This window comes from Pongo abelii, chromosome 6, assembly GCF_028885655.2.
Source record: "Pongo abelii isolate AG06213 chromosome 6, NHGRI_mPonAbe1-v2.0_pri, whole genome shotgun sequence".
NCBI lineage: Eukaryota > Metazoa > Chordata > Mammalia > Primates > Hominidae > Pongo > Pongo abelii.
Genome location: NC_071991.2, coordinates 147,918,347 through 147,931,605, shown reverse-complemented (window position 1 = coordinate 147,931,605; position 13,259 = coordinate 147,918,347). Strand labels below are relative to the sequence as shown.

At 43.2% G+C, this 13,259-nt stretch overlaps 1 protein-coding gene across 1 annotated transcript; it reads right to left on the bottom strand.

Annotated features, from left to right (window-relative positions):
* Positions 1-898: 898 nt before the first annotated feature.
* On the bottom strand, positions 899-13,253 carry GIMAP8 (GTPase, IMAP family member 8). The gene is made up of 4 exons (XM_003777178.4): positions 12,539-13,253; positions 9,009-9,054; positions 5,251-5,877; positions 899-3,198 (listed from the first exon to the last, which is right to left on the bottom strand). Exons 1-4 carry the CDS (start codon positions 13,172-13,174, stop codon positions 2,510-2,512), a joined length of 1,998 nt encoding a protein of 665 aa, XP_003777226.3. The 5' UTR covers positions 13,175-13,253; the 3' UTR covers positions 899-2,509.
* Between the last annotated feature and the right edge of the window lie 6 nt (positions 13,254-13,259).

Sequence of the window (13,259 nt, the reverse complement as noted above, 5' to 3'; positions counted from 1 at the left end):
GAAGGGATGCCACTCTTGAAGGCTTTCACTTCAAGCAGAAACTTGCCATTCAGCTCCAGCTGCAACACTGTCAGGCCCCACCTGAGCGTCTGAGCTGAAGCCATGCTTTCCCCAGCCAGTCCCCAGCCTAAAGCTGAGCACAGCAGAGCTCCTAGTGTCTGTCCAATGCAGGACTTGGCTATTGATCTGTCTTTGCCCCAGAATTCCCTATTGAGTTGGCCTGGGCTTTGCCAGGCTCTCCCTGCCCAACTCAGCTCCTCCCCACTTTCCTCTTGCAAGTGTCCAGTCTAAATGACAGTCTGAAGGCTTTCCCTGCCCAATTTGGCTTCTTCCCTCTTTTGTCTTTCATGAGCATTCCCCGTAAATAAACCTCTTGTGCTCCTAACTCTTTCTCGGCATGTACTTCTCAGAGAAACTGACACAGCAGTATTGTCGCCCCACTCAGACTTGGACCTAAAGGAAAACAGCAAGGTATGTTAGAGCCAACCTGCGAGAGGATGCTACATTGCTCAGCCCACACATCACCCACCTTGTGTAGCTCCCAGTGTCGCCTGCTCAGCCATAGGTAGCACACTGGGATTTGTTTCTGCCTTCAAGCAGAAGGGAAGCTCAGGGAAGAAGCACAAAATGCCTTTCAGACAGTATTCCTCCCATGTTTCTGGTTCTAACACTGGTTACATTTATTTGTCCTTGCTATACTTAGATGTCCAGAGTGAAAGATAACTGAGCTGTCAGGGACCTGCCACCCAAATGGCTGTCACCCAGTCTAAATAAAAGTCCTCAGGCACCAAAGATACAAAAACCTCGCCTGAGTCAAGGTATCTAAACATCTCAATTGTCTCTTCATGAAGGTATGCTCCTTCCCTAAATCACAAAAATAGAAATCAGAAAGAGAATATGAATTCATAATCTGATTCATCTTTATTATTTGATTCAACTAAATATATTTACACACTTTTTTTTTACTTTCCAACTTTTATTTCAGATTCAAGGGGTACATGCACAGGTTTGTTACATGGGTAAGTTGTGTGTCACAGGGGTGTGGTGTACAGGTAATTTTGTCACCCAGGAAACTAGCATAACATGCAATAGGCAGCTTTTCAATCTTCACCCTCCTGCCACCCTCCACCCTCAAGTGTACCCTGGTGTCTATTGTTCCCTTCTTTGTGTCTATGGCACACACATTTTCTAGAAGTTATCATGTTAAGGGTTATATGGAATCCAAAAGTATTCGTGGCAACAGTCCATGCCCTTTTAAATGGATTAATGTTGATGGTAACCTGATATTGTCCAGGGGAAAAAAACAGATGACAAAGATTATGCCCTCAAAGCATGTAAAAAGTGCTCAACATTTAAAACATCTTATACCCTGTATCTACCCAGAAAAAGGTTCTAGATTTCTGTCTCACATATCACCGACCTCTCAAAATAATCTGCTCAGCTATGGAAAGAACACCACTGTCTTGAAACCAAGAAGCAAACTCGAGTGTAGAAGCCACATCCCAGTGCAGGTGGGACAGAAAGATAGAACAAAACTGGGATGTTGACACCCACCAGCCCCGGACTGCTTACTCCTCGGCTTCCTGACAGGAGATACAGGAAGCCCCTGATGTTTTTAAACCATTATTATTGGAGTTCTCTGAGTTTTAACCTGCTTCCTAACCTCAGGGGAAAGAGAGGGAGAAAGAGAAACGCAATGGAGATTCTAATAACCTTCTCTAGAGGAAATCTAGAACAACACTTAGAATTATAGAACTTTGCAAGGTTCTCTGATTTTGGCAATCTTACTATGCTTCTAATTTCTGTTCTAGTCTATGTCACTGTGATAATTAGCAATAAAATCATTCAGAACCTCCAAGACTCATGTCTGTTTCCTCAGGGACAGCCCGCAATAGAAGACTACGTCCCACTTCACATGTAGGTGTGGAACGTGAAGAGCCGTAAGGAATGGCTACCGTGTGAAGAAAGGAACACTCTAGCCCTGAGTCGCATCCCAAAGGAGACAGGAGAGCTCAGGGAGCCAACAGCCCTGGACAACAGGGAGGCCCTCTGGAGTCTGCTTCCTACTTCTGCCATGCCCAGGAGTGTGGTGAATGCTGCCCTGGTCTCATGTATCTAGATCCCCTGGGTTGTTGTACGACTATCTATATTCTGATCCCAGGTGGCCTCAGCCTTGATCACAGTGTCTATCCTGATTCCAACCTACCTACACAGGGGAGGCGATTCTTGTGACTTGATTCTACCACTTATTATCAGCCTAATGTCTGAAATATTTTTCCAGATTTCCCCACCTTGTATCTTCTTTCTCCTTTATAATACCCTACTATTCGCCCCCGCCTGCAATTTATTTATCTACAAGTAGCTGATACATCACAAGGCGGGATGCATTTGCCTCTCAGGCCCTCAAAGCCATGAACCCTCTTCCCTTCCCACAAGTCGTACCATGCCCCGCCCCTCCCCCCAACCTGAGGGTGTCTCTAATTGAAGCGACCCCAGGCACTTCGGCTACCTATTGTAAAATACCCATTAAATTTTTAAGAAGTTTTTCAGCTTGGGACATTTCCTGGACATTTTCAATTAGTTTGCTGACGTTCTCCTGTGTATGGGGATACCCGGACCACCCACTTTCCTTTCTCAGATCATTGACCTTTGTTAAAAGTGCTTTCACCTGAGTTTCCTGGGCCTGGCCTGTTTCTTTGTTGTTAAAAGCACAAACTCGCCGCCCACACTTTTTAAAAATGCGTCGAAGGGCTTTGTTATCTGAGTTCTTGATGAAGTCTTCCAAATTCCCCCCGCCTAGGTCTTCCTTCCGGGTGAACAGCATAATCGCGTATTTCATAAAGCCTGCTCCAAAGATGGCCTCCAGTTTCGCCACCGCTGTTTTGTCCTCTTCAGTGAATCGTCCCAGCTGGAACACCAGGACAAAAAATGTGTCCCCTTTTTCACAGCAGGACAAACAGCGCTTGACTTCCTCTTCTAACCGGGATGGGTCCTTTTCGACATCCAGCATCTGGTTGAAGGAAGGAGTGTCCACAACCACCACCTCCTGTCCGTCCCAGGTCCTCCTGCCACTCTGGCTGGTCTTGGTGACTGGCTGGGCCCGGAGCCGAGAGGTGAAGACGAGGCTCCCCAGGATAGAGTTGCCGGTTGCACTCTTCCCAGTCCCGCTTCTCCCCACAAGGACAATGTTCAGGGTTTCTGTTAAAGGAAAGTGGGAAAGATTCGTGACCATGGGCTGATCTGAAATTGGATTTTAAAGTTATCCCATGAAGCAAGATTACATCACTAAAGTAAACAGGATGTTCAAACAGCATCAAGGCCTCCTTCTCACCCAAGCAGGGGGATCTCCAAACACGGGAATGACTTGGCCCAGTTCACTCAGTCTGTGGACTTATGGCAGGACTTGGACTACAGTCTCCGTCCAGGGTTCATCTACCAATGTGGCACTGTTCCTATCACTGAATCGGTTCTGCTCCTTTTTTGCAGCATCTTCCAGACTCCCTGGCACCTGTGAGTGTCCCCTGGCCTTCTTACTCTCTGCTCCCCTCAGCTGGGTCCCGTCTACACATCTCATCTCTTTGTCTTCTGTTCCTGTTACAACTACATCTTCTCACTCCCAACTACTGCTAACTATAGCAACATCTCCTTACAGTATTTAAAGAATTATTCTGTAAAACTGACTTTCATGAAAAAAGAAACTCTACATATCACTGATAGATTACCAGTTTCCTTAGTTAGGACATGTAAAAATTCATTTCTCCTTAAAACCACATTGAACTTAATTGCCTTTCACTGATGAGTCAAAAGAAACTGCATGGTTATAATAATGAATATCCACTAACACTGTTGGGTGTGTGGTGTCCATGATGGAGAAAGAGAATGACTTTCCCTATAAATGGAATTTACAGACACATAGAGACCTTACAATATGCATTCTTTGGAGATTGTTCTTATGCTTTTGCACTTGCACTGTGACAGTCCAGTGCTCATTCAAGTCTCTTCATAGTTCTCTTCCATTATGAATTTCGTATCAAATAGCTAATATCTACTTCAATGCAAAGGAGCAAGAAAGCACATCTCATGCTCTTCCTTCAAGGGGAAATTATTAACCTGTTTATGCTGAAACTTCAACTTCATAGTTATGCCCAGCAGATGAACAATAGCTTAATCTTCCAACACTCCCATATTTGTCATCTATTTCAGTCCCTACTTCTGTACCTACAGAGGGTGTGTTTCTCATGTACCTCTGAAATCTGGCCTCACTCCCCATCCCATATTCTCTAATTCGATGTTCTTAATGTTCAATGCCTTAATCTTCAATGTTCTTGGAAGATGTCCTTAAGAGCTGTGAACCCCCATCTCCACCAAGATTATTCTTTTTTGTCCCCTAACAAGTGACATGCTTAGTCCTACCTCTTTATTTCAAATTGCTGGTGTACTCTCTGGAATATCTTCCAGCTTTCTGCTCAGCCATTTAATCCCTACCCATTCTCTAAAACCTGTTTCAAATTGGGCTTTCTACACACAGCCTCTCCTGACTTTCCCATGTGTCTATACTTCTAAAGGAGGGTTCAATAAGAAGATATGCTCCTTTGGGTTTTATGTTCTTCCTGGGTGAGGGTGTTTGAAGCAGAAAAAAAACAGGATGAGTAAGAATGGGAAGGACCTCAGCATAGGTCAAGTGAACGTGTAGCACTAAGTGGATGAGGAGTCCTTCTTAAGTAGTAAAGAGAGCAGTGTGCCAAGCTCTGGGCAACAGTACACTGTGGGGAAACAAAGGGTTGGAAAGCATCAGCTCCTTTCTTCAAGACACTCACACCATCCAGTTGAAGACATAGTAAGGATCATGAAAAAATTAAAGACCAGTTCAAGAGAATGTGCATGGAAAAGCTATAACTTCAGTACAATTTGAGAAGCAAAGAAAGAGAAAAGAGTCCATAGAACAGACCTATCCTTCCTTTATTTTTCTGCCAGTTTCAACTTTGTTTTTTTTTCATTTCAACTTTTATGTTAGGTACAGGTACATATACACCATAGAATAATAGGCAGCCATAAAAAAGAATGAAATCCTGTCTTTTGCAGTAACATAGATAGAGCTGGAGGCTGTCATCCTAAGCAGATTAACACAGGAACAGAAGACCTGTCCTTTTTATCTTCTCCATGCCTTTTAGAAAACAAAAAGTTCTTGTATATTTTATACCTATTTTTAAATGATATATATAAAAATATATATTCTATTCACAGTTTTACCTTTTTCTCTGAAAACACAATGCTTGTTCCCATTCTGATGCACCATGTTCTCAATTTTTTCCAGGAGCTCGTCCACCTGCCTTTGCTCTTCTTCTCCTGTTGCCCGGTAGTTGAAGGCACTATATCTGTTTTTGCACTTCTGGATGAGACAATAGAGAGCTTTGTTGCCATTTCTTAAGAACGTATCTAGATCCTGATCCCCTAAATCTTCTCTCCTGGTAAGAAGTATGACCGTGTACTCAAAGAATTTTTCTCCAAAATTGCTTTGGATGGTGCTCAGCACTGCCTCATCATTCTTAGTGTAAAAGCCCAGTGGTGTCACCAGCAGGAAGGCATGGGGGCCTGTAGAGATGTGTTTTCTAACTTCTGAGTCAATGTTCTTTAAAGATGAGATGTCCGGAGTATCAATGATCGAAACTTTCTTTTTTCTCCAGCTTCTGCTCTCAGACAAGAAGCTCTGGGTTACTGACCGCTCACTAAATCCAGTCTGAAAGGCCTGCCTCCCCAGAATGCTGTTTCCTGCTGCGCTTTTTCCAGCACCGCGTTTCCCCACAAGGAGGACTGTCAGTTCTGATATCCCCGGATTCTGCTCAGGTCCTGTGGACTGCAGCTGCCTCTCCCTTGGGCCTGTGGGACAAATGGACAGGTTCAGAGTCTCTTCCTGCAGTTGAATATGGATGTGGGCAGGTTTTGTGATTTCTCGTCCCTGCCGACTTGTATAGAGAATGGCAACAACACTGTAAACCAGTAGAACTCTACTCTCAGCCAGAAGCTCTCCATCAACGTGAAAGCCACAAACAGAGGCAGGAAAGAACTAAGAGATATTCATGGAGCTTTAGATTCCCCAGGAACATGAACATGCCAACTTTGGCCTTCGTTGGTCTTGGTCCTCAGGGTTCCACTCATTTTGTTATCAAAGGTAAGTATTGGGGCCTACCAAAGGTAAGTACTTACAAAAGGTAAGCCCAGGGGCTAAGGCAGGAGCAGGGAGAATCCGATTTTCAAATGACCCTTGATGGTATAAAATCAAATACACTCAGCAATTTAAAAAAAAGTGAACTAGTGATATGCAGTATAGATGGATCTCAAAAAAACACGCTAAGTAAAAGAAGCAAGACACAAAAACTGCATACTATATGATTCTACCACACGAAGTTGAAGAACAGACCAAATTAATCTATGTTGATAGAAATCTGGACAGTGTTTCTCTTTGGCGAGGGGCAGCAAGAATCTGTAAGATGATGGAAATGCTGTATATCTTTATCTAGATGGGGATCCCATATGTATAGATATAGCAAAAGGCATCAAGCTGTTTGCTTAAGATTTGTGCATTTTACTCTGTGTAAATCATACCTCAATAAATTGCTGTAAAAACCTGCAAACCTGCACCCTACAACTATCTCTCCACACATCCCCTGGCTGAGGCAGCATCAACACCAGACCTATGTACTGAGCAAAAGGGAGAGTCAGCAACTGCAGGGAGCTTTCTCTGAGGCTTGAGTCATCAACAGCCTTCGTGGGAAGGGTCTGAGCAGCAAGTTGGAAAGGTGGGATAGACACAGCATCAAAGGCCCTTGCTGTATTGCCTTGGAAAACTTACTGCTTTGCGAATCTGTTTCCATGTTGGTAGAATGGGAATCTAATGCCCACCTTGAGGTTGAAAAGACTAAAGGAAACAGCACCTGTAAAGCCCTTAGGATCTGACTAGCATGGAAGTGTGCATGGAAGGCTTCACAGTTAAGGAGGAACTTGAGTCAGGCCTGGAAGTGCCCCTCCCTCCCTCACACTGCCCCCCACTCTCCTTTACAGACTTCAGGACTTTTGCCCATATGACAGCACTTTCTTTGCCTCCTGCCCTATCTCCTGCTGGCTACTCAGGTTCCTATGCAAATATAACTTCTTCAAGAGAACTTCACCTAAATTGCTCCCCGCAAAACTATACAAATTAGCTGCCATGTGTATTTCCTCTATTCTTACCAAAATAATAATTTTATATTTATTTCGAATATGGACTCTCTTCAATTTAGAGAGACCATACAGTGCAGTGGTTAAAAGTAGAAGCGAGAAGGGATAATAAATAGCCCTTGAGAGCCAGAAGCTGGTCTGGCCTCCACAGCAAGGCCATGGCACCCTCCTGTCTCTCATCCACAGTATTACAGAAAATCAGACACGAATCTCCCACAACCACAACCACTCTACAATCATATCTGAGCGCACAAAAACAACAGCATTGCCCGAACATCCCCTGCACTGGCTAAATAGATGACAGCTGCCTCATGATAGCTTTAGCCTCGCTCCACCCTTGTCACCTTGGACAGAAGAATTATTCAAACACTTCATTGTGGAACTACCCCCCACTTCCTAAGCGCATCCATCCTGGAGCAAAGTCCCACTTCCTGGAACCTTCCTCAAAATCACCTAACATGAGCCCACATCCTATAAAAAGTCCTTCCCTGCCCCCTGTTTCTGACAGCCCTGTGACTCCCATGGTGTGCTGGGCCCTCACAGCCACAGGTCAATAAACGCACTTTTGTTCAGTCACACGTGTGTTCCTGGGGTCTTGGCCAAAGGGCATTGCCAGAATTTTGAAACCATTCTGCCTGAGTATACGTATTTCTGGCTGAGTGCACTCAGCTGTGAAATGAGGATGAGGCTCACAACATCTTCTTTACAAGATTGTTATGAGAATTGAACTGTGTATTTTAAGAGGATTATATATGAATATGCTATGAAGATTGAATTACATATATATGAAAGTTATTTCCCAGGACATAACGTCAGCTGCAATTTTTTTTGAGACAGGGTCTTGCTCTGTTGCCCAGACTGGGGTGCAGTGGCATGATAGCTCACTGCAACCTTGCGCTCCCAGATTCAAGTGATTCTCATGTCTCAGCCTCCCGAGTAGCTGAGACAACAGGCACGCACCACCATGCCTGGCTAATTTTTGTATTTTTAGTAGAGACAGGGTTTTGCCATGTTGGCCAAGCTGGTCTTGAACTCCTGGCATCAAGTGATCCATCCACCTCGGCCTCCCAAAGTGCTGGGATTACAGGCATGAGCCACTGCACCCGGCCTCAGCTACAATTATTATCAATACTATTAAAATTATGATTTTATTATTTGGGAGATTTCCACGAGGAAAAGGTTCTTGTCTATCTTATTCACGACTGGATACTCAGAGCTTGCACAGGGCTGACCCAGAAATAACCTGCAAATCCATCAGCAAAGGCATGGTTGCATTTGTTGTGTGTGTCCACATTGTGAAACAAACTGCATCTACTATACAGAAAGAGGTAGATCTATACATATTGACTTATGCAGATGTGCAGGATCTATCATTACTGGCAATCATCACATGAATACCGCATCCCATCAGAGAATTCTCCAAGTTGGTGTTGTCCATGAAGGAGTGATTTCTGCTTTCCTAAGAGGAGTCAAAACTTGGGCAGGGCCGGATCCAAGGCCAGAAAGAAGAGTCTGAGTTAGGAAAGAAGACACAAGAGGCAAGCCCAGCTCTGTAACACTTCAGAAAAGTCCAAGGACACCCTCACTGGGTCCAGGAACTTTGCTAGTGCTATACCTACTCACAAGTGTTAGGAGTTTCCTAGGGGATAGGTTGTGGGAACCAAACTCAGCTAGGTCCCCAGGGTGAATTTTTATTCTGGTTTATATGGATAATGTTTCCGCTTCACTTTGGCTGCAGAATGCATTCAAAAGAATACAAGTGTGAGCTTAATGTTTCTTAAAGATCAACTTACCATGTGGCTTGTCTCCCTCTTGAGATGCAGCTTCATTCACACAATCCTAGAAAATAAAGGAACAAAATAGTGCACACAGATCTAAAACCTCATCTTCCACAAACTAAAAAAAAAAAAAAAAAAAAAAAAGGAAATTGAAGTATTAATTCAGAGTAATCTGCTGAGTCAGAGGTAGTCAAATCAAGGCCCTGGTCATGGTCTTTGTTGGTCTTTGTGGACCTGTCCACGATGGCAGTGGATCCTTAAATCCCCTGATGCTGCTATAACTGGTTCTCAGAGAAGGTGATGTTTCCAACATCTCCTTCCCTCGCTGCTCCCAGTATTGAAAGGAAGCTTCTTCTAACCTGAGGTTAATTGTCCAATATAATTTGGAATCCCATCCCCCACCCCTGCAAGTCTGGCAAATGGAGACAACAGGATAGAGAACCAAACACCTAACTGACATCCCCTTCTCCTGCCTGGGGAATCCTTATACTTAGTTCCAAAATATTTATTGTCATGGAATCAAGAAAGGAGGTGAAAAAACAGTATGCAATCTTGATGAACCTGCTAGTCTTAGAAGCTTCCTAGACTTCATTTTAACCTTATCTTTGTTAAATCTTCATGCCAGCCAAGGAAACCTTCCCTCTGCTTTCTTGCCTGGCTTTGCCCAATATCATTGATACCCTCAACCATCCCTCTCCCTGCATCCTCTCCATTTAGCTGTCATTATCAGATTTCTTTAACCTTACATAGCCCAGTTCAAATTCTTTAGTGTTCTCTAAATTCAAAAGATTGTTATGAGGTAAATGTCCATAATATAAAAATTAATGATCTTTGCATTCCCACTCCACCAGAAAAGTAACAGTTGTTAACTGGTATATATCCTTCTATCTTTTTCTATGTTCATACAAGCATACATGAACATATGGAGACTTATTATTTGTTCTACAATCTGCTTAATAATGCATTCTGTACATCTGTAGAAGTCAATATAGACAGAACTACATCATTCTTTAAGTAGATAGAATTTATTCCATAGTACGGACATGCGTAACTGATGCAACCATCTTTTCATTGATCAATCTTCAGGTTATTTCTGGTTTTACTGCTTCAAGTGATCCTGTACTAACTATTCTTGTACATATATCTTTATGTATACAATTTTTTTTTATTTCCAGGGCATAGAATTCTAAAAGTATGGCTCTAACTCAGTCTCTGGGTTGTTGAAGTTCTTAATGATTCCTTAATTTAATGCTCAGGCATTTTCATCATCATCATAGTAACGGCATTACTGAACACCTACCAAGTTTCAAGCATTTGTTAACAACTTTGTAAGCATTTCATTTAATTCTCACAGCAATTCCTGACATACATGTGATTATTATCTCTGCTTTACAGAAGACAAAACTAAGATGCTATAGTCAACAAAACAGATATAATTTCTTCTGCCCTCATGGAGTTGGTAGGGAGACAACTAGTGAACTCACTTGATGTGGTGGTGACATTGCCATGAGGAAAGGAAACTGTGGGGCTCATTCCAAGGCCTAAGAGCCAGGATGGTCAGGGAGGACTCCCTGAGGAAGTGACTTTTAGCTGATGCAGATGGAGAAATAAAAGCAAACCTGGTACAGGGTGGAGGGGGGCGAGCAAGTGTCAGTGCAGAGAGAATCACAGGCTTGAGGCTCAGGAGTGGATGTGAGTGTAACTCAGGGGCAAACAGGAAGGCCAGCAGGACCAAGGCATAGACAGCAGAGCACAGGGCAAGGAGTCAAGCCAAATTAAGAGTTCTGAACTTTACCTTATGATCAGGAGGAAGTCACTGGAGCATGTTAAACAAGAGGGTTTCATTGTAGGAAACTTACTACACACCCATTCTTCTCTCTATTAACATCTCTGTTCCATGCAGCCCTCAAGGAAGAGACACATTGTCACAGAGGAGGGAGCACTCAGGCTAGGAGATAAGAGAGCAAGTGTCTTCAGCCCTCTTGAGCCTCAGTTTCCTCATGCGTAGAGCATCTGTCCATAGGGTTGTCACGAGGGCTTAATTAGTTTATGTCTTTGCCTGGAATTTAGTGGGCATTCAGTAAATGATTTCTCTCTTATTTCCATGCTGCTTGGGCTTATTACTCTTCCCTCTGAGCAGTCTCTCTCTGACCAGAAAAGTAACAGTTGTTAACTGGTATATATCCTTCTATCTTTTTCTGTGTTCATACAAATACATACAAGCATATATGAACATATGGAGACTTATTAAGTTATTTGTTCTACAATCCGCTTAATAATGCATTCTGTACATCTGTAGAAGTCAATATAGACAGAACTACATTATTCCTTAAGTAGATAGAATTTATTCCATAGTATGGACATGTGTAACTGATGTTACGCATCAAGCTCAGCGTGTGCCTGCTGTACACCCTCTGGGGCTTCCCCTTGCCAAATCCTATGTGCTAGCATCCCCCTCACACTCAGCCAGGAGTGCTTTGTTTCTTATGCATCAGCCACTCCAGTTAAAGTGTAAGCACCTCTAAGGCAAAAGACTGCATTTTTGTATCTTCCTTAGTTACAAATACATTTTCATATCACATCAAAAGCTTAAATAAAATCTCACCCTGGCTGTAATGTGTGAGATGGATTGTGGGATAAAGCCGAAGAATACGTGAGGAGAAAAATCATTACGTTAAAATAGGATAGGCAAGAAATGATGTAGGCTTGGACCAGGTGGTGGGAGTGGGATGGAGAGAAGCAGGTGGATTCTGGGTATATTGATCCCGCAAGACCTGATGATTTCTTGGCTCTCCAAGGAGAGCTACCAGGGTAGCAGAGCTGACACTGGGGTGTGGGTACAAAGAGCATGGTGAATAGCACAGCCCTTTTCTGAAGCATGAAGGAGAAGTCTTGTAGATTGAAAAGAGAAAATCAAAAATTTGGATATGTTAAGTGTGCGAAAGTATAAGAGAGACAAGTGGAGACCCCAAGCAGCAATTGTGTAAAGGAGGAAGAACTCAGAGGACAGATTTGGACTAGAGTTACTACTCATTTGAAAACCGTTAGTAGTAGATGAAGCTCAATGCCATAAAAGTGTGGGATCATCTGAGAAGAGAGTACAAAGAATTGAGGAAGGCCAGAACCAAGCCCTGAGGATGTTCATTTTTAGAGGTCAGAGATTAGGGAAGGACTCAGCAATCTTTGGAATAGCCAGAAAAAGAGGGGGGGAAAAAAAACAAATGAACAAGGAGAGTGCAATTATATTGAAGTCAGGGGAAGAGAGAGTCTAACAAATCATTGTATGTTGAATAATATGAGGGACCAAGTAAGATAAAGGCTTAAATCTGTCCATTAATTTGCTAATAAAGCCTAAAGTCCTTAGGCTGATACTTAAAAGTATCCTACAATCTGATACCTCTTATTCCTGAAAATTATGTACAAATATCTTATTAAACAAAACCCATGTTCCATCACACAATGCAATATTTCATTTATTTGTACCCATTTTCATCCCACTAGTTCAGCAACATAGAGATCTTTCACGATATTAACAAAATTCTTACTTGAAACCTGCTGCCTTCAGTTTTGAAGTTCACATGATAGGGTCCTCCGTTCGTATTCACCAAAGACTCAACCTTGCGAAGGAGCTCCAACACCTGGGTGATCTGCTCATCCTTACTATCAGTCTTATGGTTGAAAATGCAGTATCGGCCCTCATAGTCTTGAACCAACTGCTTGAGAGGTTTGTTTTTTTCAATGAAATCTTGCAGCAATTCATCCCCCAAATCATCCTTCCAAGTGAAGACGATAATGATGTGCCTCCTGGCTTCAGCTCCAAACACTTGTTGGATGCCCTTGGCTGTTTCCTCATCCTCCCTTGTGAAATGGCCGATGGCAATTACCAAGAGCATAGCATGGAGGCTGGGGGCAGAGAGCTCCAAGCAGCGTTGGATGTTGCGTTGCTTGTCTTCAGCAGAAGCTATTGAGGAGAAAAGGTCAGGGGTGTCGATTACCACAACCTTCTTTTCTCTCAGGACCCGACTCTCTCTGTGGCACATTTTGATCACTATCTGATCACTGAACTTGGACTTGAACACACGTTTGCCCAGAATGGCATTTCCTGTGGCACTTTTTCCTGAGCCGCATTTCCCCAGGAGGAGGAGCCGTAGTTCAGACATCTGGCAGCTCTGCTTTGACATGCTTTCCTGACACAGGCTCCCACTTGTTCTGTTGGGACAGAAAGCAACACACTAATGTTCAACTCCCACACAGAGTGGACAGGAA